Source organism: Cloeon dipterum, chromosome 2 (genome assembly GCF_949628265.1).
Source record: "Cloeon dipterum chromosome 2, ieCloDipt1.1, whole genome shotgun sequence".
NCBI lineage: Eukaryota > Metazoa > Arthropoda > Insecta > Ephemeroptera > Baetidae > Cloeon > Cloeon dipterum.
The window spans coordinates 33,480,419-33,507,710 of NC_088787.1; the positions used below are offsets into that span (position 1 = coordinate 33,480,419).

The 27,292-nt window shown below is 40.9% G+C and overlaps 3 protein-coding genes across 8 annotated transcripts; 1 reads left to right on the forward strand and 2 right to left on the reverse strand.

Annotated features, from left to right (window-relative positions):
• Positions 1–416: 416 nt before the first annotated feature.
• On the forward strand, positions 417–3,193 carry LOC135935594 (arginine/serine-rich coiled-coil protein 2). 4 transcript variants are annotated; one of them, XM_065478051.1, is made up of 8 exons: positions 417–575; positions 824–886; positions 1,591–1,658; positions 1,718–1,806; positions 2,037–2,204; positions 2,301–2,524; positions 2,581–2,707; positions 2,871–3,193. In XM_065478051.1, the coding sequence occupies exons 1-8, from the start codon at positions 513–515 to the stop codon at positions 3,041–3,043; spliced, it is 975 nt and encodes a 324-aa protein (XP_065334123.1). In that variant the 5' UTR covers positions 417–512; the 3' UTR covers positions 3,044–3,193. The 4 variants fall into 4 exon arrangements, with proteins under 4 accessions (XP_065334123.1, XP_065334124.1, XP_065334125.1 ...); XM_065478052.1 differs by having other exon boundaries at positions 2,304–2,524; XM_065478053.1 differs by having other exon boundaries at positions 2,334–2,524.
• Positions 3,175–14,096, reverse strand: LOC135935593 (G-protein coupled receptor Mth-like). Of its 2 annotated transcripts, none has more exons than XM_065478049.1 (8): positions 13,546–14,096; positions 12,508–12,690; positions 11,623–11,981; positions 5,693–5,771; positions 5,288–5,493; positions 4,118–4,283; positions 3,883–4,045; positions 3,175–3,487 (listed from the first exon to the last, which is right to left on the reverse strand). In XM_065478049.1, exons 1-8 carry the CDS (start codon positions 14,010–14,012, stop codon positions 3,287–3,289), a joined length of 1,824 nt encoding a protein of 607 aa, XP_065334121.1. In that variant the 5' UTR covers positions 14,013–14,096; the 3' UTR covers positions 3,175–3,286. The 2 variants fall into 2 exon arrangements, with proteins under 2 accessions (XP_065334121.1, XP_065334120.1); XM_065478048.1 differs by having other exon boundaries at positions 3,883–4,066.
• Positions 14,097–15,041: 945 nt separating this feature from the next.
• On the reverse strand, positions 15,042–26,706 carry LOC135935610 (titin-like). Of its 2 annotated transcripts, none has more exons than XM_065478074.1 (29): positions 26,583–26,706; positions 26,297–26,408; positions 26,118–26,236; positions 25,928–26,062; positions 25,572–25,872; positions 25,411–25,519; positions 25,153–25,357; positions 24,760–24,886; positions 24,152–24,457; positions 23,910–24,097; positions 23,428–23,608; positions 23,009–23,297; positions 22,663–22,884; positions 22,428–22,530; positions 22,113–22,374; positions 21,925–22,063; positions 21,775–21,867; positions 21,590–21,719; positions 21,489–21,531; positions 21,187–21,342; positions 20,315–21,125; positions 19,427–19,612; positions 19,268–19,371; positions 19,002–19,207; positions 18,807–18,944; positions 18,636–18,749; positions 16,247–18,131; positions 15,269–16,013; positions 15,042–15,211 (listed from the first exon to the last, which is right to left on the reverse strand). In XM_065478074.1, the coding sequence occupies exons 2-29, from the start codon at positions 26,406–26,408 to the stop codon at positions 15,172–15,174; spliced, it is 7,449 nt and encodes a 2,482-aa protein (XP_065334146.1). In that variant the 5' UTR covers positions 26,583–26,706; the 3' UTR covers positions 15,042–15,171. The 2 variants fall into 2 exon arrangements, with proteins under 2 accessions (XP_065334146.1, XP_065334145.1); XM_065478073.1 differs by having other exon boundaries at positions 18,807–18,947.
• Positions 26,707–27,292: the final 586 nt, after the last annotated feature.

A 27,292-nucleotide genomic window follows, 5' to 3' on the forward strand; every position in this document is an offset into this window, starting at 1 on the left:
TGAAAAGAAATAAGAGATAAACGTTAACAAGTCTTGTAAAAACGCCATATTGTCATACAAGTAATACTTAGAAATCGTGCAGTCTGAGCCCCTCCTGGAATGACGTAATTATTTGGTACTGTGTCTTGCTGTCGTGCAAAGTTTGGGAGGGTTTTTTGAACTCTCCTTTAATAACAATGGCGCCATTACATGTCTTGTGGAAGTTATTCCCTTGTAATTTCCACCTACCAACATTTCAAAATAACAAAATACAACAACAAAATGAAAAAGGTGATTTCCTGGATGTATTTCAAGAAAATCTAAGTATTACTAAAAAGATTAATACTCAAAATATCTAAAAATAATTTCCCTCTGCATTTAAATTCTACAACCAACATGATTATTGATTTTAGTAAAGATTTTCTTCTTGTGTGGTTGGCAGCAGTTACCCTTCGTGGACAACAGCCAATCGATTGGTGTGCTGTGCGGCGAGCCAGGAAGAGAGGCAAGAAAGCAAGAGGCAGAAGATAAACATGGACGCCCTTGCCGATTACAGCAGCGACGAGGATAGCAATTCAGTCAAAGATCAGAACGAGGTTTGCATTGAAACATTCTGACGATTTTTTTACTTTCACGGTCCTGTTTTTCCTCGTGTGTCCGTAGCTCGTGGTTTCCAATTTGAAGCGGATAATTATAATCAAAAAATAAATTTGTGGTACCTTCTAGTGAGAACATTGCTGGGTTTCCCATTCTATTTTTAGACAGCCGTCTCTTTTATGGTTGTTTTCCAATCTGGGGCCGGTGTTTATAAATTTAATTTTTGGGTGTGTGTGTGTGATTGCAGGCCAAGAAAAAATCTGGCGGGCAGGGTGACAACTATGAAAACGTCACCATGGACCTGAGTGAGGTATAAATTTCTGTCTTCTCTCTTTCTGGAATTATTCCTGCTCTTCTCTATTTTATCCTTTTTCTCTCAATTATGCATACATATCACATCAGTCGTAGATTTTCTCCTCCCATCCTCAAATTGCGTTGCTAAAAGATGATTTTCCCTAAAAAAAAATGAAAAAATATTTATTAGTGGAATTTTTATTAAATAATATTGGGTGTAAATTTTTGATGAAAAACAAATTTGAGAAATCCACTCGGGGACAGGGGACACTGTGTTTTCGTTAGAATATTAATATGCTTTGTTGTGAAATGCACTACGCAGTGGTGTTGTTCAATCGAGATTCCACCTCAGGCCGAAGCGCAACCAAAGCTTGGTGAGTAGCCACTGAATTGGTGCAAGACGATTCGATAACAATCCCTCTGCTGACCTAAGGTAACCAAACGCACCTTCGCTCGCCCTGAGCTCCATTACAAAGGGCAGTCTGCTGTCGGCGACTCGAATCTCAGACCAGAATTCTCTCTTCCTAAATTTATTTGCTCTCATCTCTCTCGACCATTCAAGGGTTAATTTCCTGGGAGGGGCGTTTTCAAATTCCTCAAACTCTGGTTTGTTTGGTAGTTTCCCTTCTCAAGTCACTTATTTTCTATATTTTTTATATATCTTTATTTTGCTGAGTTTTGAGATCAGTTGTGGAAGGGAATGGTTTTTATTATGTGCAGGGCAGCGACGACAACAAGGAGTCTTCCAGCAGGCCCTCGAAAGATAGGGAGAGAAGCAAGAGTGGCAGGTAGGAAACGCGCTTTTTTAATCGCTGCAAATTAAAGTAAAATTAATCGTGTGATTCAGGCATGAGAAGAGGCACCACAAAAACAAACACTCAAGAAGGGAGGATCGAGAAAGGAGAGACAACCGGAGAGAGGACAGACACAGATCTGGTCAGTATTGTTTTTATTTGTGACAAGTTTGGAAATTATTATTGTCTTGTCATTCTTATCAATTGATATTTGTACTTACTCTCTTATTTATTTACTATGGAAAGAACAAAACCAATACGACCAATTACAAGCTTTCTAGATATTTTTGTTTTTTAGATTTCTTAATTTCCAACATTGGTTAATGTAGCGCGAGAAAACCTTCCCAGCAATCTAATTTAAAACTGTCGTAGACCGGGACAGGAAATACTCAAGGCGCTCGAGAAGCAGGTCCAGGTCTCCTAGGCGAAGGTCCAGGAGCAGGGAGAGACACAGGGACAGGAACCGGGACCACAAGTTTAAGAGAAGTCCCCCAACAATCCCAGAATTGGTTCCTAGCAGCAGCGCCGCAATTAACACAGGTCCGTTGTCAAAATTTCTTATTCTCCATTTTTTTTATGACCGTCCAATATAAAAGTCATTTTTTCATCTTATTTATTTATTTGTAAATTCAACAGCAGAAAAATGTAGGCCAAACTATTTGAATTCAGGGAGCTTAAGCGAAGCCGCTCGAAGTAGCGGAGTCTTAGGTGAAAAAGATAGAAGCATTTCTCCGCCAGCAACTAAAAGTCAGGAGGCGATCCAGCTGTCGAGCGGAATAGTTCCTGGTCTGACCAATAACCCTACCCTCTCCAGAATTCAGGAGCAGCTTCAAAAGAGGAGAGCTTTGTGGTCAACTAAGGTAAACAAAGCAGTTTTGTGAATTGTTTGAACAGCACTGACCTCACCTAATTGCAGTCTGCAGTTGCCAAAGAAACGTGTGCAAAGTCAGGTAACAATTGGGAGAGCACAACGCTCCCCAAGGACAATGACGGCAAGATGACTGCCAAATTTAAAAGGCTGATGGGCATGAAGGGCGTTGAAGGTATATTTTTCCCTGCTTGTCTTGAATATTGTCAAATATTTTTTCAACTTATGTTGATAATTTGGTTTTATTATCTTTCAAAGAATATTCATAGTAATTTTAGACAATTTTAACTGTTCCTTCCTAAGTTTGTAGTTTTAAAATTGATTTTTAACTTCTGTAGCTGAGCCCGAACCAAGAGGTCCGAAGAAGCCGCCGGCTGCCGCCGAGCAGCACAAGCAGCAGGATGAGATGTTCAATAAGATGGAGAGGCAGTACGAGGTGGCGAGGCTGGCCACCCACTCGTACCGCGGCATCGGCCTTGGCTTCGGCACCTTCCAGTGCAATCCCCGTTAAGTTTTACTCCTTATGGTGTTTAATTTTTGGAATCATGCAGACCTTGAAATCCATCCACCGTTGATGAACAGTGCACCGTGATTGCTTTTCGGAAATTTACTTGTATAATGTATCGACGAAAACATTAAATGTTCAAGCCAAGGAAATCGATTTCGTATTTTTTATTTACGCACTTAACTAAACAAAATACGGTTAATTTTGATTACGATATATGAGAGTCATTGGAGTTCTAAATGCACATTGTCACTGGTGGACGCTGCGGCGAGGAGCTGGCTGCAGGTCCACAGCCAGGGTCTCCATCGACACTCCATTCATTGTCTCAGCGTAACTTTCATTTGGATTCGATCTGCTTGACTCTGTGGCAGTGTTGCTCGCCGGCTGCCGTCCCATCATCAAGGCGAGCTCTTTGATCTTGGGATACTTTTCACACAGCAGGCGCCAAACCTACGATGAAGAGTAATCATTATACTTGCTAACCCGTCCTTGAAAATTCAAGCTCCGTCATTGACACCACAGAAGAAAAAAATATCGATCTAATTTTTTCTTCGTATAATTTATCATTTAAAGGAATCAAGCGATTTTTAACTTTAATATAACGCTAAATAATTGTTTCTAAAGATTCAGATCTTTAAGTGGGTAGCATTATATAAGCTTTTATCCACAGCTAATTTTTCCTCAAAATAAATAGTTTGCCAGTTCTATACTGAAATTGCTGGGTTAAAACTGTGTGGGATCATCAGGGATCTTTTTCAACAGCGAGTACATAACGCTAAAATTACAAAACATTTATTTTAAAAAAGCCTTTTCATAAGGTTGCTTAAAAAATAATTATTATATACCTTTCGCTTGCAGCAGAAAGTAGTGAAGATGAAGACAGAGCGGAGGATGTTGATGGCATCTGTGAAGTACCAGTACTCGTCAGCTCCCTTGACCTTCCAGGAGATGATCTCGAATACCCAGGGGATGCCCATCAGGCCAAACAGTTTCAAGAAGAGTATGAACCTTTGTTTTTGAGACAGGGTTCTATTAGCCGACTTAGGACAATCATGAACTGCTTCTTTGCTGAACGGGTACCTTTTGTGCTCCGAGTTGTGGCGCTGACTGTTGTCGTTCTGGTTGATCATGTTGGCGGCGCGCGACAACTTGCAGATCTTGTACGTGGTGAACAGGAACAGTGTCAGGTTGATCAGCAGCAGGATGCCGATCGGCCCGTAGAAGAAAACCAAAATTCCGTTTCGTTCTGAAAATATGCTGCAAATTTAAAAGACTCTATTTTGGGTGATATTTTTTCATTTAAAAATTTGGCATTCGTAAGTGAAAAATAATATTGGATAAGAGTGAATAAATTTTTGTTGAAAAAGAATAATAGCAAGATATTATAAAAAAATTCATTTTTCGTATATTCCCTTAATTTTTTGTTTCTAGGAGTTAACTTGAATTGCTTTTTCAAAGAGGAGATTGACAGTTAAATCTGCGTTTGTATTATCATATATCCTAAAAAGAGATTCGAACTTCTCACTTCATGTTTTCCTGTCAATGGAGTTATCAGGAATGTGTTAAACTCATTAGTTTTGTGTGATAATGTTACAATAAAATTGAATGGTTTGTTGATTTTTTAAATCAGCTGTGATACAAATTATTCCGATCTTTCTGAACTGACTCTCCAAGTTTCTTACATCAAATTCAAAATAATTTTATTTATGGTGAAATATTTACAGGTTCCATTATACATAATGAATACGTCGAAATGTTTAATGTACATAATAATATCCATCGTTGATGTCTCCACCTTTTCCCAGTATCTTATAACAATGAAAAACAAATTCGAGTGTTGCAAAAATAGAAATCTAACCCTTTGTCGAAGGTTACTGGCCTACTGGGAAAAGGCGGTGCCACCATGAAGCGATGCTGAATTCCCTGCTTGCAATATGCAACCCGCTCGGCTGTGGTGTGTGGCAAGTGGTTTTAGTTGCGCAGTGATTTACAACCAAGAGATGATTAAATTTAATTTACAAAAATTAATGTAAACACGCTCGCTTGTTACAAACAACTTTAGCTAATACAAAATTTCAAGCCTTTTTATTAGACTTAATATCACTGATAAAAAATAATTTTGAATATTTATCAAACATTTTTTCCCTTTTCATTTTGACTACGCAACATTTAACTTTTTAGCTAAAACTGTAGTACTAACCGATTTGATTTATTTAATTTTTGTAATTAAAACATGATTAATGGTCTCACCTGCATCAAACCAGCACGTACTGATGCCTATTTGCGGGTCGGCCAGCCAAAAGTTGGCGTCAGGATCGGGCGACCCTCTGTAGGCGTGATTCAGCGAGATGGTGACCACAAAAATGATGAACGGCCCGCCGACAGCGTAGACGGTGTACCAAGCGAATTGCTTTCGCTCTGACAGCATCCCACGGGGCACCATGCTCTGCAGAGATCTGCACGCGGATTTCAATAAGCAAATAATGCGTTCAAGGAGGAGACCCTTTCGCTTTCCGGCCGTAAACGTGTTGGAAAATAAAGTAGTGTGAGGTCGGCGACTGCTTATTTATGAAAATTATAATTGCTGCCGCCCTTTGTGCAATAAAAGAAAACGCTTTTTCGGCGCCGGTCTATATTATATATGTTTTTGCTCACCTGAAAGTCATTGAGATGTCGAAGCACATTACGTTGAGCCAGAAGAATCCTGCCAGCAGAGTGAACTGGATCAGATACGCTGAAAGCACGAAAATGTCTCGTTTTTAAAGTTGCAAAAATGGTAAATCCTCAAATTTACGGAAGGATTTCACAGGGAACGTTCGAGATTTGTAAAATCCCCTCTCCTAGCAAAAAGGGGTTCAACACCGCTTCCTTGTCAAGTTTAACAAAATTTTATGAGAGTTGAGCTAACTTTTTTAATGGCTGTACTGTACATACAGGAGGAAAAATTATATTTTTTTATAATTTTACCTAGAATTCTTTAATTATAAGAGATTAGATAATGTCTCTCTTAATTGTGCACTGAAAATGCAGTGTAAATGGCTTTAATTGGTTTCAGACCAAACCGCAAATTATTTTGTTAATTTTTGGAATCCATTAAGACTTTTCCATTTAACACAAAGATGAAGCAACAAAACTCATTAAATCAATGAAGATCTTAAAGAATTTTTATTTTGGTAAAATTTAAAATTTATAACTGGTTGAGAAAACTTGATTTTAAAAAGTATTTTTGCAGATTTTCAACAGCAAAAATTCTTCAAATTTAAAATTTGAGCAGAAAATCAAGCAAATATCTGCATTGGCCCTGCCTCCTTTCAAAGCGATAGAATTTTAATCGTTTTACAAGACAGCCGAACAGAGAGAAATGCGACAAGTCATTTGTAAATGTTTTATTATCGACGCACAGTAGTCGCGAAATCGAAGCGTCCGCGGTAGCCGCCGCGCTATCCGTTAGACCTGATTTTACGAGCAGCGTACACGGCAGAGCGACAATCATCAGCGAAAATGCTTTCAATCATCGGTCGCCACCCATAACAGCCCGGCGTGGATAATAAAACACAAACCGGGTTTTGGCTGTGCGCGGCGCGCGGTCGTTAAAACTTGGCCTGGGCGTCGGAGGACTCGGCCTTGGCAATGCCCGAACGTGATCGCGATGGATTTGGGCCCGAACCCAACAACACACTAAAGATCGAGAGAGAGAGAGAGAACGTTTTCCTTGTAATTGTTTCTCGGCAGCGCATTCACCGAGAGAGAAAAATAAAAAAGAACTTTCGCAAGAGCCCATAATTTTAATCGCGCGCCGATCTGCAGGTGCGAATGGAATTCCGACGCAGGGCCGTTTTGTGGGAATTTGCGGCCTTGACTCCGAGATGGGCTCAAAAACCTGTTTTCGGCCGATGTGTAAAATAACTGTTTGCGTCTCTCGTCTTTTTGCTTGGCTCTCTCCCGTGTTTGCGTGTATATACCCGGTGGAAACCTGAGTTTCCAGTCGCAATTGCGTCGGCCAAAGCACCTCGTGTGTCTCAAGACGTCTGAATTTTCGTCTTTTGCTCATTCCTGACCCCCGGAATGTTTGATTTGTCACTGAAGCGTAAATTTCTTGCACAATAAACGTAGGATTTTTTTATTAAAAAAATATTATTGGCTACAGTAGGTTGTGAATAGTCTCTTTGATATTTTTAAATTTTAAAAGTTGTTCTTCCTTTCTGAGTGTATACGAAAGGCTTTTCTGCTTATTCATGAGTGTGCCTTGTGAGGACAAATTAAATTCACACGCTACAGCTAATTGTAAAATGCATTTTCCTACTTCACAGTAGGCGTAACATTCAAATCCGGTTGAAAAGCAGGAAAACCTTTCAGTTAACGGCTAATCATGCCGCAAGCATGATTGTTTTGGTCATTATGCCAAACCTAGGCAGCTTTGATTCCCGGCTATTAAATAGAATAGACTGCTGTGGAAGCAAATAAAAATGGCGTGCCCCTCCGATATGTTGTGGCTTTAGGATTTCTCTTTTCTGAATATATAAAATTCTTCCGTCTGCCGCTATTGTCTGGATAAAACCGGAATGAATTTGAACAAAGGTCGTGAATACCTGAGAATATTTCAAGAGAAACGCTCCGCGAATTAAAATTTTATTATGTCCTTAAATGTTTAAAGTTGTTTAAAAGTACATAATATGTTTCTTTTTACTCAATCGGTAAATAATGAAAAGCTGTCAGTGTTTCATGGAGAGACAACTGCATAATTAACACACATCTTGAACGCAACAGAATACCATATCCATCTCTGCTGACTACGTGTTCGCCTGTGCTGTGCATCATCTCTAAACTTGAAAAAGGTTTGAGCGAGGAATGTGCAATTGGAAAACTTAAATTATACACACATGATCAACAACCAAGGCTTTGCGGTGTCGTAAAAAGCACAATTATACGTTTTCAAGCGTCGAGTGAGACCATTGGTGTATAATCTAATTTTCATTTATTTGTTTATTGTGGGTTGTCCGCGTCCGCGCACAGGAAGCAAAAAGTGGCCTATATTCCGCGAGCAGCCCAACGAGAATCAGCTGCGATTGACTAATAATGCTCCAGTTCAGAATCGTTTAAACCCTATACTGCTCACTGGCGGCACAAATACAAATATGCATCTATCGTAATGAGCTCCGCGGAGGTCAGCCGAAGAAATAAATGACCATTGTCAACGCTCATTCCATCATATTTAAGGTCCGCTGGAATTCAGATTGAAATACTGAGACGTGGCATTTTATTAAAACGCGCAGTCGGATTAATGGCAACAGCATTCCGCAGCCGCTCATTCCGATTTGACGCTGCGTTTAATTCGATTATACGACGCCGTTAGCGCACCTCGCCGGATTTATCTTCTCGCTGCTCACCGAGAGCGATAAATCTCTCAGTCAGTGGCTTGACAGCCACGATGCCTTGATTATGTTCTTTTGTATGCAAATCATTTCGCGAATCTCTCTATACATCCGAGCGGCCTTCGCCAAATTGATGGATTCCTTGAATCTTCTCCCATCATCCTTCGTCGGTTTTTACTGTTCAAAATTAGTTTTATGTGCCAGTTCACCTAGAAAATTGTGAAATGACTGCCTAGACAACATTTGCATACTGTCCTAGAGCTTTGCTATTAAATTTCAAAATAAAATAAGCCTATAAAGCGATTAAAAAGAGATCAGATTAATAATTTAGAGCATTTTTATGATTTTTATATTACAAATCTCGTACCATTTTAAATTTCAGACGTAGTGTTTTTATCATGCGTATATTTACACTAGAGGCGAGTTAATTAAATCGCTGATATTTCCGCAAACTATTTTCAGTCTGATCAAAAACCAACAAATTATATTAATGTTTCCCTGGAAAGTGTTCGTTTTATAGGGGAAATGGAATAAAAAAAATTTTAAGCTCCCTAAACTACTTGCGCAGTTAAAAAACTTTCAATTCTTCCAATCCTCATAAATTGTATTGTTCCCCTATTCAAAAATATGTCCAAAATTCGTCTAAAAAGGTTTGAAAACCATTAGGGAAAAAATGGATAAGTAATTAAAGGCACATTTTGTAATTTTGTAAAATAAAATTTGCAACTAGTTTCTTCAGGACCGGGAATCGAACCCGTGACCCCTATAGCGCAAGCGAAGGGACTGGCCACTAGGTCACTATACACCACACGACCTTGACTGGAATTCACAATCAGGAATCAGGGAGAGGAAAGTGTTCGACATAATTATATCGTGCGTAACTGAGCAGCACTAAAATCTCGACCAACAAACTACACCCCCACCCTTTCTTTTGTCAGCGTGTTGTCTCCTTTCAAAGAAACGTATGGAAAACGTTTCATTGTACCTTTAATTTATCCTTCATAAAAGATTCTGCAAAATTACTTTGATTTTGAATTTCAAAATTTTTACATGTGTCCTTTTAAATTAATTTCTATTTTAAAATTATCAGGAGTGTGAAGATTTTTAAATTAAATTATTTTCTTCATCCTTCACTAACTATATAGCTAAAAACATTTTACAATGTGTTGGGTGGGGATTTTAAGTTCTTGGGGGAGTCAAGAAATATTCACATTTTGAGTCCCCTGGGAATCAAGATAATATCACCGATTTAGGTTGTTTTTCATTTTAGAAAAATATGGTCTTTTTCAAATCAAGAAAAATGGGTTAAATACGATTTGAACTAATTAATTTTGAATTATTATCATACGGACGTGATTTGTAAAGAGAAGGTGTCAGTCATCGTCAAGGATTAAAGCTGGAAAAATTGATGATTGAATTTGGAATTCCTTAAAGCCTGAACGTCATTTAGTTGTTAAATAAAATGTTCTAAAATATAATATTTCGGTTCATAAATTCTATATCTCACGGCAAAGTGTAAAATTTAACTTTCAATTTCCACCCGAATCAAAGCGTGATGAAAATATAACCCGAATTTAGGAATATCAGGTATGTAATCATTGACTTTTACAGGACCTGATCTCATGAATACTATTATTTTTCACCCAGGGAACCATTAAATTATGATGATACACTATTATTTATGTTATCACAGTGTTTTTCTCAGGAAATCAGCGTTAATTTCAGAAAATTAGAGTCCAGAGGAGGATTCGCTCAGGGCATTTCATACTTAATTGCACAAATTTAACAAATCGAAAATTCCGCTCACGTCAGTCCGTCAGTGGCTAACTTCTCTGACGCCGTTTTGAAGGTTCCTCACGTCAGTATCCTGTCGAAATTTGGCCGCGAAGAACCTAATACGATCGCCAAGCCGCGCGAGATATCAATTTCATTTTGGCGCCGGCCAACCTCCAAGTCGCGCGCGGCGTGGGAACCGCGGGGCCTGCCGATTGTCTCGGCGCAGCGGCCAAGCAGGCGAGTGAGCGAACATTACAAAATCCGAGCACGTCAATTGTTGGATCACGCTGCACCGAGGCCCTCGACTCGAGTGTCCGGTGCATATAGAATCGATAAGTGCACCGCTTAATTGAGTCAAGGGTACGTGCACGCGTAATTTCGAGAAGTTGTATCTATTAAAAATCCGACGAGAGCGCAGCTTGCGCTCGCGGACGTGTAAAAATAATATATATTGTGAATAAATCGAGCTAGTGCACTGCACTGCACGCGGTTAATTATACATTTATAATACGCGTGCACAATAATCGAGCCGCCAGATCAACGAAACACGATTTATGGCTTTCATTGATGCATTCAATGTTGCTCCGATTGCCGCTGCCCGAGTGCTGACTGCGACTGAGACACATATACTCGAGAGATGCAATAATTGCCCGCGCCGATCGGCCGAGATTGTAAAATTATGTGCCTATCCGCACGCACTCGCGATTTATATATACGAGGCTTGTGCAAAATTGTTGTTCTTTCTTGTCTTTACAGAGGCCCTTTCGAATGCGTGCTGCGGCAATTTCGTCCCTCTATTATGATTTATCGTTTTACTATACCTCGCGCTGCCTTGTAAACCTATTATTTCTGCTCGGAATTGGATCAGGAGCGATCATGTCACAACAACGCGCCGATTGGCTGGCGAATTACGTGCAACTCGCTCTTGGAAAATGTTCAGTTAAGTATTTTGTGTGCGTCACGGGACAAGATTATATTTAGCATTTCGCCATAAATCAAATTCTATGCCTTTCATAACGGGCTAACAAGCTTAAAACACTCTAATTATTCCTCCGGGGGATATATTCATAATTATTTTGGCAAACAAATTGAATGTTTTTACATAATTGTGCAACATTGGTTTTTAATGAGGATTAATAACGTTGAAATTATTCTTTTAATTAAGTTTTGAATTAAAATTTCAAATCAATATTACAAAAAAACAATATATTCAACTAACAAGCTCCTAAATTTATTTTAGACCAAAACCTTTGATCCTATTTAAACTTGTGTTTGTATAAACATATAATAATTCTTTTGTATTCTTAATTTTGGTTTAATATTCCAAGTCAATTGCATTATTTATTTGTAAAATTCAGCCAGCAGCCCCATTAGCTATTCTGTATTTTTAACAAAATTAGATTAGGTTTATAAAGTCAGAATTTTGGTTTGTCTCACCCATGAAGTGGCACGGCCCGTCGGACAAGGTGCTGCCCTCGAGTTGGACGACGATGAGGGCGATGTGGGCTACGAACATGGAGGCGCAGTGGGCCACGAGGCCCTTGCCGCGCACCCCCTTGGTTAGCACGGGCAGGGCGAGGTGCACGACGATGGTGGCGAGCAGGAAGACGGCGCCGATCAGGAATAAGATCGTGTAGATGATGACGCGCGATAGTTTGAGCGGCGTGTGCCCGTCCTCAAGGCACTCAAGCAACAAGCGGGTCAGGTATGTCGAACTAGAGTCGCTGTCATTCTGCACCTCGTACAGTCCCAGACAAGACCGCGAGTCCATCTGAAGGATTTCGTAAGACTCCTCACTGAAACAAACGTTTTAAATTATTAATTTTTCTCTAGTTTTATTTCAATATGGGGTTGATAAATAATTCATTTGTTAATATATGTGTTCAAATTGAATTTATTTTGCCTGGATATTGCAATATATGGGGCAAAATAGCCCTGCAGGACCATAATAAAGATGACTTTGAAAATAAATTCAAACAATGATTGCATTCAACGAGATTAATAAATTAAGCGGCGAATCGATCAGGAGTTCCGTTTTCCTATTCAAGGATTCTAGGTCACCTATACCAAAGATTTTCCATTTCTGGTGCCAATAACAGTTTCTACAGCGTGTTTGTTCAAACAGTACTCGGTATTATTTGCACAAGGATGCAGAGTCAGCCGAATTAATCATCTCCGGCTGCAGAGACAAACGTGCTGATTGATGACAGTAAATAATGTTTTACGAAATCGCGAACGGGGATTTCCTTTTAGCTGCGAGCAGGGGAAATTTTATATTTTGTTCACACGCACGAATAAAATATGCATGGTTTCTCAACTTACGTCTCGATCGAAACGTTTCCGTCTGAGGCGATGGTAAGTGAAAGGATCGGGAGTTTTGTGAGACGCTCATCCCCCATGCACTTAGGCACCGCTTCCAAAGGATAATAGCCGTTGTTGTTGGACTCGGCAGAGTCTAATGGGCTCCAGTGCCTCCATTCGTCGTCAGTGACGCTGTCGCAAAACCTGAAAGCAAAAATTCGCAGGTGGAGGTCGCACACTCAAAGGTCAATTGGCATGCAGCACGAACAATAAATCATCGTGTCCGGGTTTATGTTTAACGAATTTTGAAGGAAATCATATATAAAATCCTAAACGGTGGTTAACACAAAATTTTATATAAAATCGGAGAGGGAAAGGCGCGGGAAAATAATGGTGAATTTTAAGGCATTTTTAAAATATTAAAATTTTTTGATATTCATGAGCACTTAGAGGAAGAAATAAATTTCTAAATTAAATCTCAGAAATATTATCCAACTTCATTGCGGGGACAACTTGAAAAATGTTTCACGTCTTACGACCAGCTCAATAATCTAGCTAAAAAAGGCAAACCAACCCGCATAGTAGAAATTAGGAATGCATTAAATTAGCTACGAGTTGAAATGTCGTCTTGCCTTATTTGCAGATCTTACACAAATTCTAAATATTCGGCACTGAGAGCCTGCTAAAATTAGACGACATGTTTTCAGATCCGTTACAAAAACATCATCCGTTTTCAGGTTTTGAAAGCTGCTTAAATGTAACTGCCAAAAACAAGTACATATACGCAAAGTTCGTAGAGAGACTACATAGATCTTACAGTAAAATTAAGTGAAAACATTTTTAAGAAAAATAGAATGGATAAAAACGGTGAATACGAAAAAATCTAAAAAAATTAGCAGCAAAACTAAATAACTCATTTTTTAGGTAAAACCAAGAAAATAATTTCCTCATATAAATCTGGCAAATAAACATTTTGTTGATTTCAAGCTTTTGGATAGAAAAAAGTCTAAAAGATCAGGAAAATTGTCAGGGATAGTAAAATTTTTAAATTCGACTCACAATGCAGAATCATGGTGGGCGCTGGCTTTGCGGATGACCTTTCCGCGTCCGCAGCAGGTCCGGACGCAGACGCCGGCGACGCAGGGACAGGTGAAGGCGATCCAGAGCGTGTCGTTGTTGACGGCGCTGACTTTGTCGATGCAGTAGGCGTCGACGGCGAACCTGTCGGCGCCCTTGACCACGGACGGCAGCAGGTCGAGGGTGTCGGCGTCCAGCCGGAAGTTCATGTCTTCGCTGTTGAAGACGAGCGCGTCCGACTCGTCGGTCGGACAGGGCATGTTGAACTGGCCGCCGGTCTCGTTGCCAAACAGCAGAATGTGGCTCTGGAAGAAGTCGGCCGGCGCGTCCGACGCGATGCAGCTCTTCAGGTCCGGGTGCAGCTGCTGTCCGGCCGGACAGCATTTGTTGATGGCGGCCGACGCGGCGCCGGCCACCGTCAGCAGCAGCCACACCAGCCTCCTCCACATGCTGACCACTGGCGCAGATTCGTGTCGCGAGACTCGCTGCTACATCTCGCGCCCGTGCACCGCCGCGCTGTGGAATGAGACTTCGGAGAGGCTGGTCAGTCTGCACGCGCGGTCCGGAGGTGGGGGTCTCCGCGCGCACGCCTCTCGAGGTCGCGACACCGGCGCCGGAGACACCTATTATAGGATCGCAAAGGCACTCGCCGTCTGCATTTCCCAGCCGTTTTGGAAGCCTGCTTTGCCTCACCAGCAGAAAAAGTACATTTTAAATTAATTAGTCCCCAACCTGCCTGCACTGCGACTGCATTTAGTTAATAAAACGTGTATTGTGTTGTATTGAAATGCACGTGATTTCAAATCTTGTTCAGTGAAAGATATATGCTGCTTACTTAGGAGACAGTACAAATTGAAAATTTACTAGACAATTTCAACTTTTTAAAAAGTAATGAGATGATGATTCTTAAAATTTTAAAAAATCTTTTCCAAAAGAAAAACAGTAATAATTGTAGTTGTTTAAAATTTTCACCAAAACCAATCCCCGATTATTAATGGACAAATTTAACTTAAACAAATCAAAAAATAATTTTAGTAAGAAAATTCCTGTGATTTCTAAAAATTTGCAAATTTTCCTTTCACATAATATAGTGTCAGGTGCAAATAAATTGCATTTTTTAACCAAGCTTAAAACCGCATCAGACTTTTTACAGGTATCCATGTGGATTGTCAGTTTGGATTTCTCAGTTGACCATGAACTTTTAAATTTAGCAGGCTAAATAATAAACTTAAATTTTGAAACTAAATTTCAAAACCTGCTTTTCCTGCAAGAGTACTTTTCCCAATCAAAATCAACCTAATTCTCTATCGATTTTCCTATCCTTCATATTTTGCAGTCTTTATATATAAATGAACACTTTTACAATTGTAAAGTTTTGTAATCGTATATAAGTAAATCATTCATTACTGAAAATAAGTGAATTTGTTATTATATTATCATAAGTGGTACATAAAGGACAAAAAATTAAAAAAACACAATTTCCTAGATTGCATCATTAAAAGATATTTATTATTGAAATAACCAAAACAATTTCATTTTAATTAACCAAATTAAAAGTAATCCACGAGCAATTGACTTCCAATGTGCTATCAACGCAACAAAATTAATTCAAGCATTTTCCTCAGGTATAATAGACACTTTTGGGGCCCTGCAACAAAAATTTCACGTTTTAAATCATAAAATTGATTTTCTAAAATTAATATACCTCTTATTCTGAAGAGCCATTCTCTTCCTGGCGCTCCTCCTTGGTCCACTCTCAGATGCAGTCGACTCGTCCTCAGACTCAGTGTCAGCCTTCCTTTTCCTGCTCATGGTGGAGGCCTGGCTAGCAAAAGAGGAGTCCGATGACACAGACGCGCTTCTGTTCCTTGTCTTTATGCTTTCAGAAGCAGGCTCAATCGATGCTGACCGCGAGCGACGCCTCGTCCTTACAGTGGCGCTCAGTGGCTCAGACAACTCTGCCACAGCTTTCCTGCTTCGAACTCTTCGAGGAGAGGTTGCCATCGGCTCTCTGGATGAGGCCTCAGGGGAATTCTCCTCCTTTTTCTTCCTGGGCATACTTTTAGGTTGCTTTTCTGGTAAGCTTGTTTCTGGCTGGGTCTTCTTCGCCCGAGATTTCACAGGACTCTTTTGAGGGGTAGCAACTTCGGGCAAGGATCTCGGCTCTTGGGAGGCACTCCTCAAGTTTCTCCTTGTGATAACAGGAGGTTCAGGCTTGGCTTCGACTTTCTCCACCTTTTTCTTCGCGGCTGTGGTCTTGGTTGGTGGTTTTGCCTCCTTCTTTACCACTGCACTTGCTGGTTTTGATGTGGAAGCAACCACTTCAGGCGCAGTTGGGCCAACTTGAGCCTTCTCTTCTTCACGTTTTCCCTTTACTGATTTTGGTGCTGGCTTGGATTTCACAGGTTTTGGGGCAGGCTTCTCCTTACTCTTCATGGCAGTCTCTTTTTCTGCAAATAATTTAGAATTATTCTATAGGAGCTAAAAGTCCAATTATTTTAACCACAAGAGAATTTGTGGAATGAAGACCGCACCAGTATTGAAATCTCAAGGTGTTAATTAGACAAATTAATTCCTAGAGAAATAAAGACCTAACAGTAATTTAAAATTTTACTTTTCCATCTAAAAATTTCATTTCATTTTTGACACCGTATCAAACTAAAACACAAATCTTTTCACTTACCAGGCTTAGGCACTGTCTTTTTCTTCTCCATTACCATCTTCTTGGTCTTCTCGGGTTGCAGCTCCTTCTTTGCAACCTTCGTCTTAGGCATATCCATTAATTTCTTGCCTTCCTCAGTCTGAAGCAGATCATCCAACTGCGCCTCAAGTGTTAAGCCAAGAGCCTTGCTTCTCAAAGCTGGTGTTTCCTTTGCGCTCTCCTTAACTTTCGCTGGCTGCCTAGGACCAGGAGGTCTTCCCCGCGATCTTGGAGACTCTTTATTCGTAGTTTCTTCAGGCGCGGTTTCTTCCTCAATTGCAGCTAGCTCGTCTAGAGGCTGGGCAGATTCTTGAGGAGCTGGTTCTGTGGCCTTCTTCCCAGCTTGCCTAGAGGACGGGAGTCTTCTCCTCGGTCTTGGAGACTCAAGGGGTGGTGTCTGCTCTCTATTTAAAGTGTCTTCAGGCACGACTTCCTCCTTAATTTCAGCCAGCTCGTCTATTGGCTGGGCAGTTTCTTGAGGAACTGTTTCTGCCTCCTTCTTTGCAGGCTGCCTCAAAGTTTGAGGTCTTCCCCGCTTTCTTGGAGACTCAAGAGACGGCGTCTGCTCTCTTTTCCGTGTGTCTTCAGGCACCACTTCTTCCTCAATTTCAGCTGGCTCGTCTAGAGGCCGGACAGTTTCTTGAGGAGCTGGTTCTGTAGCCTTCTTCCCAGCTTGCCTTGAGGACGGGAGTCTTCTCCGCGGTCTTGGAGACTCAAGGGGCGGTGTCTGCTCTCTTTTCAGTGTGTCTTCAGGCACCACTTCTTCCTCAATTTCAGATGGCTCGTCTATTGGCTGGACAGATTCTTGAGGAGCTGATTCTGCCTCCTTCTTTGCAGGCTGCCTCAAAGTTTGAGGTCTTCCCCGCTTTCTTGGAGACTCAAGAGACGGCGTCTGCTCTCTTTTCCGTGTGTCTTCAGGCACCACTTCTTCCTCAATTTCAGCTGGCTCGTCTAGAGGCTGGGCAGTTTCTTGAGGAGCTGGTTCTGTAGCCTTCTTCCCAGCTTGCCTTGAGGACGGGAGTCTTCTCCGCGGTCTTGGAGACTCAAGGGGCGGTGTCTGCTCTCTTTTCAGTGTGTCTTCAGGCACCACTTCTTCCTCAATTTCAGATGGCTCGTCTATTGGCTGGACAGATTCTTGAGGAGCTGATTCTGCCTCCTTCTTTGCAGGCTGCCTCAAAGTTTGAGGTCTTCCCCGCTTTCTTGGAGACTCAAGAGACGGCGTCTGCTCTCTTTTCCGTGTGTCTTCAGGCACCACTTCTTCCTCAATTTCAGCTGGCTTGTCTAGAGGCTGGGCAGTTTCTTGAGGAGCTGGTTCTGTAGCCTTCTTCCCAGCTTGCCTTGAGGACGGGAGTCTTCTCCGCGGTCTTGGAGACTCAAGGGGCGGTGTCTGCTCTCTTTTCAGTGTGTCTTCAGGCACCACTTCTTCCTCAATTTCAGATGGCTTGTCTATTGGCTGGACAGATTCTTGAGGAGCTGATTCTGCCTCCTTCTTTGCAGGCTGCCTCACAGTTTGAGGTCTTCCCTGCTTCCTTGGAGACTCAAGAGAAGGTGTCTCCTCTCTCTTCAGTGTAACTTCTGGCGCGGGATTTTCTTCAATTTCAGCCAGCTCATCTTCAGGCTGGGCGGTTTCTTGAGGAACTGGTTCTGTGGCCTTCTTTGCAGTCTGCCTTGAGGAAAGAGGTCTTCTCCGTGTTCTTGGAGGCTCAAGGGGTAGAGTCTGCTCTAAATTCGGAGTGTCTTCAGGTGCTGATTCTTCTATTGTGGCTGATCTGTCTGGAAGCTCAGCAGTCTCTTGAGGAACTGGTTCCATTGACTCCTCAATTGGCTTCTCTGGAACCACACTTTCAACTGGTGCGACAGGTGTAGTCTGCAACAAGAGAATAATAAATTGAATTACAACGTGGAAAAATTAAGTGTCAAAATACTAACAAAAAACAACAGAATAGATTTATAACTCACAAATTCTGTCCATGCAAAGTTCGTTTTAAAAATCTTCAAAAGTTGGTTTTAATTGTTGTCTTATTGTTTAAATTAAGAATTCGTGAATTTTAGCATTCCTAAACAATGCTATCTCCGAATTTAGAAATTGTTGGGTATACAGCATAAAAATCGAATAAAAATGTCACAATAATTCCTTAATTTTTCCAAATGGAAAATGTGTTTAGATTAAAATATTTTAAAATGCATAGGAAAAAAAATTTAATTTTTAATTTGATTTTTTTGCAAATCTGGAGACGATTTAGTCAGGCTTACGTCATTTAAAAATAATTTGAGTCAAAATTTTGCCCCTTTGGTCAGAAATCCTGCAAAATCCGAATTTATTATATCCTTAATTCCTTTTACTGACGAATTGTCCAAGTGTAAAACTTACCTGTATGGAATCCATTTCAAATGGTACATCTTCAATCTTGGGTTCAATTTCAGACTGAACATTTTCTTCAGCTTCTTCTAAAGGAGCTTCAATCTCCTCATCAACTTCCATGGGCTTCAAGAAGTGAAATCATAGTCAACATTTGATGGACATAAATTGTTGAAATCTTACTGTTAAGGATTCTCGCTCAGTTTTAATTTCAGTTGTCTCTTCAAGAGTGTCCAGAGAATCCACAATTTTTGAAGGAGAGAAACACGATTGAGAAGATTTACTAGAATTGGTATCAATGTCAGGAGAAACTGGCTCCATCTTCTGTAACAGCTGCATGTTAAAGACAAGAAATTTCTCATACAATCACTATCACACCATTTTAGAAATCTTAGTTGGCGATTCTATACTTCCATCTGAGGAAACTAGTATCACAGTTTTATTGAGCGTTACGTCAAACTCATGGTCCACCTCAGCCAAGTCTTCAGCTGGCTTAGCATTGTGCTCCGCCTCTAGTTCCAACAAGTCTCGCTCAAGCGTGAGGTCAACGGTGCGGTGGAAAACAGAGTCATATAAATTGTCTTCTACAAATAAAGCAAAGTTTAAAATTTCAAGTTGGTTTGCTAATTGCCGGAAATTATTACTTTTAGCGACCGATTCAGACACTATTTCAGCAGTTACTTCTTGTTTGACGTTGATATCCGCCACCATTTCAGGTTCCAGTTCAGTCGCTGTACTTATGTTTTGACTGTAAGCACAGAATTCAGTAATTTATTCATTAGAAAGAGAAAATATTTATTTACCTTATATGTGTGTCCGTTTCTTCTGAGGTCTCTGGTATAGATGGTTTCTCTTGGGTCTCAGGTGTGGACAGTTTTTCAGGGGTCAGCGGGACAAATGACAAAGATACGGGGGCTTGGTCTTCATCAAACGGACTTCTGCGAATCGATTTTCGCGGGCTAGGTCTCTGTGGAGGTTTAGGCAACGAGCTGCAAAAGCAATGGTTGAAAGAAAAAAATCATTTTAAAAACATTTTGCATCAAATTAAACACCAAGGTAGTATTTTTATAACCATCTATTTTTACTACTGGTTAGTCAAGCCCCTAATTAGTATTCATTTTTTAAGCAATGCAACTCAGGTTTTTTTTTCTCAAATTTTAAACATTGCAATTTCTGTTTATAGAAAGCAGCTTTCTCCCAATCCTTGATTTTTAAGTCATTTTATTTCTTCCTCTAATTCAAGAGAAGGCAAACAACCGACACATAAATAAAAAAAAACGTAAGAAATCAACAGACATTAAAAAAGTTTATCTGTGACGTGTGCAGAAAACTTTAGTTTTTCTCTTGTAAACCTTACAGGAACTTTCCAACTTGTTTGCTTAGAGGTATGCAATTTAGTAATTTCATTTATTATTCATAATATAAATAAAATCAATAAATAAAGGCTTATAAAATGACACTAAAATGAGTCCTTCCTATATCTTATAAATGAAAAATATGAACTCTAAAATTATTTGAAAATCAAATAAACCACAATGGATTAGAATTTGCATGAAATTCTATTCAGCGGTTAAAAGGTAGCCAGGGGAAATAGGATGAATCCCATCTAGTAGACTCATTGTCGGAAATAAAGGTGTGTTGTTAAGGACAAACTTTGCATTGCAAGAACCTTCAATACTAAATGAACATACCTGTAATCTATGGAGTCACAGGCACTTGGGCCAGGTGCCAGATCCATGGGAGCCAAGGCTGGGGGCTGCCAGAATTTGCTGGGGGAGAAATCCTGGTCGATCAAGTCGTCTGACTCGTCACCATCAGGCTTGGTGGGCGTGAGATCCGTGTGTTCAAACATCTCGGAGCGCCGCTTCTTGGTTATGGGACAGCCATTCTCATCCTCATCATCAGGCAATGTGATAGTTACGTCCATGGCTGAGGTGAAGCTCGCAATGCTGGAGTTGGGAGAGGTTTTGTCCGAACAAATGGAGAAGAAGGATTCGTTTGATGCGCTTTGCGGAGACAGCTTATCGCTTTCCGCTTCTGTCATTGAGGCATCTTCCTCGCATTCCGACAATACAATAGCAGGAACAGTCAGGATGTCCGCGGCGAGTTCGGTAAGCTTGCGCTTTCGCTGCGCAGTGTTGACGAACGGAGCGACCCGCTGGATCAACGGAGTGCGTGTCTCGTATTCAAACGAGTCCTCATCTTCAATAAGAACCTCTTTCCTCTCTGGTGGAGCGTCTGTTTCAAAATACAGAGAGTTGTCTTTTTCGGCCACAGTTAAACCGGTATCAACGGGAGTCGAGGTGTTGTGCTCAACAATGTCAGCAACGAAATTGTGGTCAGGCTCCATGACGTCGCTCACGGTGGACAGGGAAGACTTGGACAGCGGCGAGAAAAAGGCTTCACCCTCCAGCTGCTTCACACTCTCCAGCCGCGGGTGCAGCACTGGGCTTGGATTGGAAAACTCGAACACTGAGTCAGGCTCTAGAGACGTTGCAGGTGCTTGAAATTGATCATAAAGGTCAAGCAACGTCCGACAGTATTTTAATTTTAATAAAATTACTTGATATGGGCGTGGAAGCCTGGTGCGGGGACTGAAACTGAAAGGGCGTCAGGTCCTCTACAACGGGAGAGCTTCCATTGCTACTTGAGGAGATTGAGGACAAATCAACTTGTTTTGGAAGTTGGAATCTGAGCCGCTTTAGAGATGGTGACATCCCTGATAGAATTTAAAGAGATTTGATTAATTCCTCAATTGCGGTTTTATAGTTGGAACGCTAATTACAATTTAAATAATAGAAATTGTTTGAAATAAAAGACGATTAAGATAAATCACAATCATTGTGTTAAATATAAAATATTTACCTGGTGACATGTGCATAGGACTGGCAGCTGGAGAATCAGTGGTCTGGAAATTTGAAACCATTATGGTAGGACTCCTGAATGAAGTTGAGCGTGAGAACTACCTTCAATATGGATGGCTTGTATGCCTCAGGAAGAATGCAGTTGGTGAGTGGTGTGCAGAACATTTGCTTCATGGTAGTAAAGCTGCCCTTCAGAAACTTCAATACCTCTACAGACTCAATAGGCTTTCCACTGAAATTCATTATCAACTTTAGAATTTGATCCAACTGTGTACAATTTTAGAAACCTATTTCGAGTGAACACTTCAGGCAGCTTGAAATCCAGCACGTCATCATATATTTTTCCATCTTCCACTTCAGACGGTACAAAATTTGACATTCTACAAGTAAGTATTAAGTTAATTTTGAGAATTGTAATTCAAAGATAGTTTTCATACCCAATCTTTTCCTCAAGCTGTGTGACTAAGCCAGAGAGGTTGTGTCGTTTCAGGTAATTGTACAACATGGACAATTCTGGAGGGTTCAGCGACAGTTCCTTGGCAACCAGTTTGTCCAGGCCGCTCACCTCATGAGTTCCTGAAAACAGATTTTAGAATTATAAGGCAAACATAATTAATTTGTTTACTTTTCAAGAAGAAAGCAAAGCATGTACTGTCGAAAACGCCAGCATTGGTCGATCGAATCCATTTGAAGGCTGGCACGACCAACCCATTATCAAGGAAGAGAGAAATGACAAACTTCTTTCTGTCAATGGTGTCGGTGTCAAGTCCAATGCAGCGGTACACTTCATAAAGGTCCTTAGACGTGCTCCTCAGGTTCAGATGGGCGAAAATGGTTTCAGTCCAGCTCGGGTCCAGCTTATCATTTCCCATACCCTTCAGGGCATCCTGGAAAGCAGCAGATTTTTTCTGTGTCAAGGTTTAAAATCTGGCTTATTTACCAGTAGGTAGCCACGGTCAACAGACCACAGGAACTGAGCCGTGAATACTTGTTCATTGCATTCCTGGCTTGAGATCATCTCCTTATAACCAGCTGCCAAAGATCTGTTTCGAGAAGAAGATTAGCACATAACATTTATTTCTAACAATAGTTGAAAATTTGAAACCAGTAGATCATTGGAAATATTAAAAAAATGTTTGCAACTTGGTTTTTTTATTTGTAAAAGTTTTACTAACTCATTCATTCTAGACGCTTTAGTGATGTCGTTCAGGAAGTAGAGCATCAGGCAGTGTTTGTCTCTAATGTGAGCTGCATCCAGCAGGAAAATGACCAAGATGGAATGCATGGACGGCGGAGGGTAAATTCCATCCCCGCCCAAAGAAATCCACAGGTCTTTCAGCTCCTTGCCGAAACGATTCACAAGTAGATCAACCAGCAGCTCACCATCCTTCTGCCTCCTGTTAATAAAACAATGTTGCTTTAATTCAAGAATGATCACACCAATTTATAAACAGATGTGTAAACAGAGAAGAAATTATAATTTAAAAAACAAATACAAAAGCAGAAATTAATTTTACCCACCTTAAAGTGTACTCATTCTTGAGAAGGTCCAGTCTGCGGAGGCCCCTGCTCGCAGCGTTTGGTATTAGTCGGCACGTGCAGAAATACTGAACGCATCGCAGATAGTCATTGACCAGACTAAGACCCCTGATGCGCTGCTGTAGCCCCCGCCGCGAATCTTCTAAGTGCAAAAGTTTCTCTTTCTCAACGTGTGAGAACAGTTTCGCAATGCATTTCAGGTCGCTCACATACTGGTTGTGACAGTTTTTGTCGCTCTGAGTCATTTCTTGGCCAGAGTACATCGAATTCACTATAAAAGTTAAATAATAAAAAATTTGTAATTCGGTCAATAGCTGAGTTTCATCCTGTTTTCTCAACTACTGAGGTGAAATTATTGTTTCCCCAGTGGAAAGAGCAACGAAATTTAACTTTTTACTTACGCAAGTCATCGATTTTGGATTTAACCTCAACAGCTTTGTTCCAGGCCCACTCAAAGAGGTGCTGAGTTGAGAGCCCATCGTTTTCATACTTCCCGTCGAAGAATTCAGAGGCACAACGTCGCATGAACGCCAGTAGATTATGGTTGATGGCCACCTCGTAAATGGCTTCCACCATTTTTACCTTACAAATAAGCTTGAATGAACAGCAATCAAATTAACCATGCAGAGAAGCGTGCAAAAACAAATAATATAAAAAACAGAAGAAATCAGCAATTCTTCACTTAATTAGGGCAATTTAAGTACACCAGTAAAATTTCATTAATTTAGCTTAAAGCGGTGCCCCACAGCATCAAAGCCCGTGTATCCTTACTTGAGGATGGTAACGCCAAAATTCTCACTCTCCTAGAGAAGGACGAGCGAGGACGCCAACCCGACCATTTCCAGCAGTGGCATTGGGCTAGAGAATTGAAAGAAAGTGGTACCTTAGGATATATTTTCTTTGCAGAGTACATTCCCTCAGGCATCAGGCCAGCGACTATGCACTTGGTGAATAAGTTGTGTGGCTCAATCAGTTCCCAAGGTTTCATTTCATCGATTTTGTCAAACAGGAAGCTCTGGATGCCAGGGAAGTATATCTCCTGGATGTTTTTATTGGTGATGAGGAGCATGGCTGAGAACAACACACATAATAAAGAAAAGTATAAATCATTGACAAAATGCTTACAGAATGAGGTTGAGGCTGCAAAGCTGGTGACCTCTTCGTTGAGTTCCCAAATGTTCTTCTTGGTGCCGCTGGAGCAGACCTTGGCCTCTAGTAACTCACTCCTGCCAGTGTCCAGCTGCGCGTAGGCCAGGTAAGACTTGGGCACAATCTCCAACTCTGAGACGAGCGCTTGCTTGGGCATCTCCTCAGCGTACCACCGGCCGAGGTCGAAGATGGCTGAGTAGAACTTAAAATTCGTTCTTGGGCTCAAATTCTGTTCAGACCACACAAACGAGCACAGCCCGGTGCAGTTCAGCGAGGAGAGATCTGCGGAAAAAGGATTTGTTTGTTTGGGATTACGTCATTTTAAATAAGTTGGTTTTGTAGCAGATTCACAGAAAAATATGTAGATATGGTTATCAAAGAAATAATACGTCCTGGTCCCGGCAAAATTGCGTAACTTTCAACAACTGAACGCGAATTTCCTTGTTGCAACAAAAGGTCAACAATCAATTCGACAATGAAAATTTGGGTGTTTGTTGAACGTTGCGCAATTTTGCCGGGACCAGGACGAATAGCAAGCTCATTTTTAAAGATCACAAATTGGTTTTTATGGTTTAGGAACTCACAGTGGTTGTTGATGTCGATACTGATTGGGGAAACGGACACGCATGTTGTTGTATATGTATCTGTTTCATTGCTGTCTCCCACCTTGTCGAACAACAGCCGAAACACGCAGTTCACTGATTCTAACTTCTGAAAAATAAAATTTATGCGTCCAATTTAAAGTATACATACCACAGAATTTTGACAATAAACTAAGGTCGGTTTAATTGTTGATTTGACAAGCATGAACAGTTCCTTTCCACACTAATATTAAAAATAAACAATGTTTAACCAAGATTTTCTTATTCAAATTGGCTTGGTTTGGTTTGCGACAAATTGCAAGCCAATTATATCGTTTTTTTAATTTAAAATTTTTTTGCTCTGCCAACGTATTGTTTTCCAGCGGTTATATTTACCTCATAATCATTGGAGACGTTCCCACCGGATTTGTAAGAGACGACATGCAAGTTGGCTGAGGCACAGACGTTGTGGTCATCAACAATGCTGTCTTCTGGTCTGCCGTTTTCTACGATCCAGATGTAAATCGACTTACGAGGATCATCCTCAGGCAGCATGCTCATAATGTGTGAAATCTTTCCTCCAGTCGGCTCTCCAGCGTAGCTACTCAACAAGTTCAAATTAATAACATTGCAAATTTAAATGTTGTAACGCACATTCTGGAAAGGGTCATGAGGGACCAGATGTCAAAGTGTCCCGTGTTGTGTCCGACAATTAGGATATTTGGCTCTTTGCAGAATTGCATGCAGGTGACCTCGAGCGTTTCTGCATTTCAAACATTAGAAGATTAATTGGACAACAAAAAGAGAAAAGTCACCATTATGCCCTCCGTCAAGGACAACAGCCAAATGGAGTCCCTTCTGCATCAAAGACTCTGCTTTCTGCAGGACGACAGGGTCGCCGCAGCTCTCGCTGCCAACCATGCTCAGGTTTGTAGGGTTGAACTCTTCGTGCTTCCACCAGTTAGCGTGGTTGGTCTGCATGTCAATGAGCAGCACCTTGCCGCCAATCTGTCCAGCGGCGATCAGTCCACCGGAGTTGCGAAGGATGGGATGCACTTTCGCGGCAGCGCTTGGGAACAGGGATCCATGCCAGATCACCTTCAGCGTGGTCAGAGGCTGCCAGAATCAATATTAGATAAATTGACCTTCTTTCAAGCCATATTGGGCATACATATTTCTTGATCTTGATGGAATGCATCACTTTGGAAAGGCTCAGGTCAACGCAGCAGAGCAAACACCTGTTTTCGTAGCTGACAGCGCAGCAGGCCAGGTTGGTACCATTTTCAAACTCGACAACCGCTTCAATCTGATATGGATATTATTTTTAATTCTATTAAAAGTAATGTTTTGATTGGTCTCACAGCAGCGTTGTCTTTCACTCCGTCACCAAAGCTGTACTCTCCAAAATTGGTTCCGCTGACCGTGTCAAATCCCATCAAGTGACCCTCATTTTCATTCCATTGGTACGCAAACTTCAGATCTATGAAATCCAAATTAGCATTATAAAAGTTGGATATTGAGTTGAGATAATCTATTTTACCACTCGCAAATGATCCTCGCTTTTTCTTTTTCTTCTTCAGCGTTCCATCGTCGGATATTTTTAGAGGTACGCTGCGGACGACTTCGGTCGGCAGTTCGTTAGAAGTCAGCATCTGTAATTTTAAGCGAAAAAATGCAAACTATGCGAGCAATTTATCAATTCCACATCACAAATTCCCCAATACTTTTTTCCAATTCTAATTTATGATATGAAGATATCCGAGATCTGGGTTAACACGCATAGTTTTGCACGTTTTCTAAAAAATGTTAAGACTATAATTGATTACCTTGCAGCGATTCCAATTAATTTAGGGCTGTTCTTTCCATGACTACACAACTTTAACAGTATTTTCGCGGCCTGTGTGAGGAAAACACATGTGAGTAAACAGGCGCCAACTGACTGAAACCGACACCGACCTCGCAGGTGTAAACTTTGAAAGCGCAAGACTGCCAACCTGACCCTCTGCAGAAAAACAGTGGCGCCAACCACAAAATGTATGCACCCCGCGCAGCATCGCGGAGGAAAGGGTTGCATAACCAAGAAAACTGCAGGCGCTTTCGTCGTGAGCAATTTTATGAAAGGAAACGGAACGTAATTTCGTGATATTGTAACTTTATTTGCGTCTTATTCAACTAACACTATGAATTCCTCCTGATGGCAGCACTAATTTAATTTTAATTCAGTTATGGTACATATCGTATTAATTAGTGGTTCTAAAGTATAGCAGATATTAACTTTTTCAAGTTGGAACCATTCAAAGAATTTTTACAATCTCCTCTTTCTCTCTCGACTGCCGTCCTAAATTTCGGAGGCAGCGCAGCGCGAGATTTAAGTGCAGTAATATGTATATAATCTGTTTAAAACACATTCCTTCGGTTCGCATTTTCCCGAGTTCTGAATTTTTACACGTGTGTCTCTCGAATAACGATCTATCTCAGCTTTCAGCTTCTCGACCTAGCTAAAACAATAATCGCGCTATATTTTCGCATAAACATC